Source organism: Neophocaena asiaeorientalis, unplaced genomic scaffold, assembly GCF_003031525.2.
Source record: "Neophocaena asiaeorientalis asiaeorientalis breed wild unplaced genomic scaffold, Neophocaena_asiaeorientalis_V1.1 scaffold240, whole genome shotgun sequence".
NCBI lineage: Eukaryota > Metazoa > Chordata > Mammalia > Artiodactyla > Phocoenidae > Neophocaena > Neophocaena asiaeorientalis.
Genome location: NW_020185331.1, coordinates 5,504,328 through 5,505,979, shown reverse-complemented (window position 1 = coordinate 5,505,979; position 1,652 = coordinate 5,504,328). Strand labels below are relative to the sequence as shown.

General features: G+C 39.0%; 1 protein-coding gene across 5 annotated transcripts in view; it reads right to left on the bottom strand.

The window, feature by feature from the left end:
* The window catches only part of WBP1L (WW domain binding protein 1 like), a 57,315-nt gene that overhangs the window by 43,931 nt on the left and 11,732 nt on the right, over window positions 1-1,652 (bottom strand). For 3 of the 5 annotated variants that reach the window (XM_024734855.1, XM_024734857.1, XM_024734856.1), the window contains one exon: window positions 7-68. The exons of 1 other annotated variant lie outside the window; for it this stretch is intronic. In XM_024734855.1, the coding sequence (XP_024590623.1) occupies window positions 7-21 (15 nt within the window). In that variant the 5' untranslated portion in view covers window positions 22-68. Of the gene's footprint in view, window positions 1-6; window positions 69-1,367; window positions 1,427-1,652 lie in introns of those variants that run through there. One more of the 5 variants, XM_024734858.1, reaches the window with a different exon arrangement.

The window sequence follows — 1,652 nt, the reverse complement described above, 5'->3', positions numbered from 1 at the left end:
CTGTACCTTGAGGGTGGGCATGGTCAGCCAGACACGGGATGGGGACACCCAGCCTAGGCCCTGGAGAGCTGAAAGAGAAGATACGCAAACAGGGTCTCCTCATTTTCCTAGGTTTCTCTGAACATTTTGTGCAATCTCAGATAAGAACAGGATTTTTCCAAAAATTCTCCCTACACTAGAAATTGAGGGCAAAAGTCATAAGTTAATCTTTCACTTTATATACTGGGAAGAGGTTGGAAATGGATATGTGTCCAAAAAAAAAGTTTTGAGAGGGAAAAAGGGGGGAGCGGGCTGCTATGATTAAAACTTCACCACTAGACCTGTTCAAGTAAAAAAGAAAAAGCTGTGGTTGGAAGAGCACTTTTGATACTCACAGGATTGAAGCGTGTCACTGGGGAGTAACTTTTTTAAAGTAGTGTGACACAGGGTTAATTACTCACGAAAACTGAAGAACTATCATAATTAGCTGAATTTCCTAATAGCATTTTTACCCCTGGATCCAAATTAAATTCTCACACACAAGATCCTCTCCTGTAACATTAAGGAATTATTGTCAATTTTTTAGGGTGTGATACGGGAGGGTGGTTATGTTCGGGAACATAGTCCTTTTATCTTTTAGAGATTCAAACAGAACTATTTATGGTTGAGATGATATGAAGTCTGAAATCTGCTTCAAAATAATTTCACTGGGGATAAATGGAAGTGAAAGTGGACACAGTATAGATAAGACAAGACTGGTCAAGACACTAAATCTCTGAGGTTGGGAGATGGGTACATGCTGGTTCATTATACCATTCTCTTTTTTTTGTAAATGTTTAAAATACTCCATAATAAAAAAAAATTAAAGGATTCTATTCTAAATAATGTCCATTTTTGACCCTAAATAATATTAAGTTTTACAGAGCCCTTAAAACAAATAGAGAACACCAAAAGCTCAAGCAACAAAAGAAAAACACAGATAAACTGGAATTCATCAAAATTAAAAACAGTTGTACTTCAAAGGACACCATCAAGAAAGTGAAAAAAAAGACAGATTGGGAGGAAATATTTGCAAATCATTTATCTGATAAGGGATTCATATACGTCTCTTAACTGTGAGACTCTTCAGAGGCTTAACTGTAAAGCATATGCGTCATGAATCTCCACGAGAAACGGTAGACTTCTGTGACCACGAGGGTCTCTTCCTCTTACAGCAGAAATGGCTGCCTCGGAGCCGTCTCTGGGAGATGTTGATAGAAGTAATGAAGGCTCAGAGAGGTAAAGTAATTGGTCCAGGGTCATGAGAAGAGATGTTAGCATGGCTAGGTCTAGAGTGCCAGAGCTCTGACAAAGTCTAAAGGAAAACCTCCCCTTGGACAGTCACTCACTGGGATTCCGTGGGAAGACCACTGTTCTGTCAGTCAGATAAGGGCCTTTAAAACAAACAAAGGATTGAATAGGCATTTCTCCAAAGAATATAAACAAATGGCCAATAAGAACACAAAAAGGGGACTCCCCTGGCAGTCCAGTGGTTAAGACTCTGAGCTTCCAATGCAGGGTGCAGGGGTTCAATCCCTGGTCGGGGAACTAAGATCCTACATGCTGCATGGCGTGGCCAATAAAACCAAAAAAAAAAAAAAAAAAAAAAAAACCACAAAAAAAAAAAAAAAAAA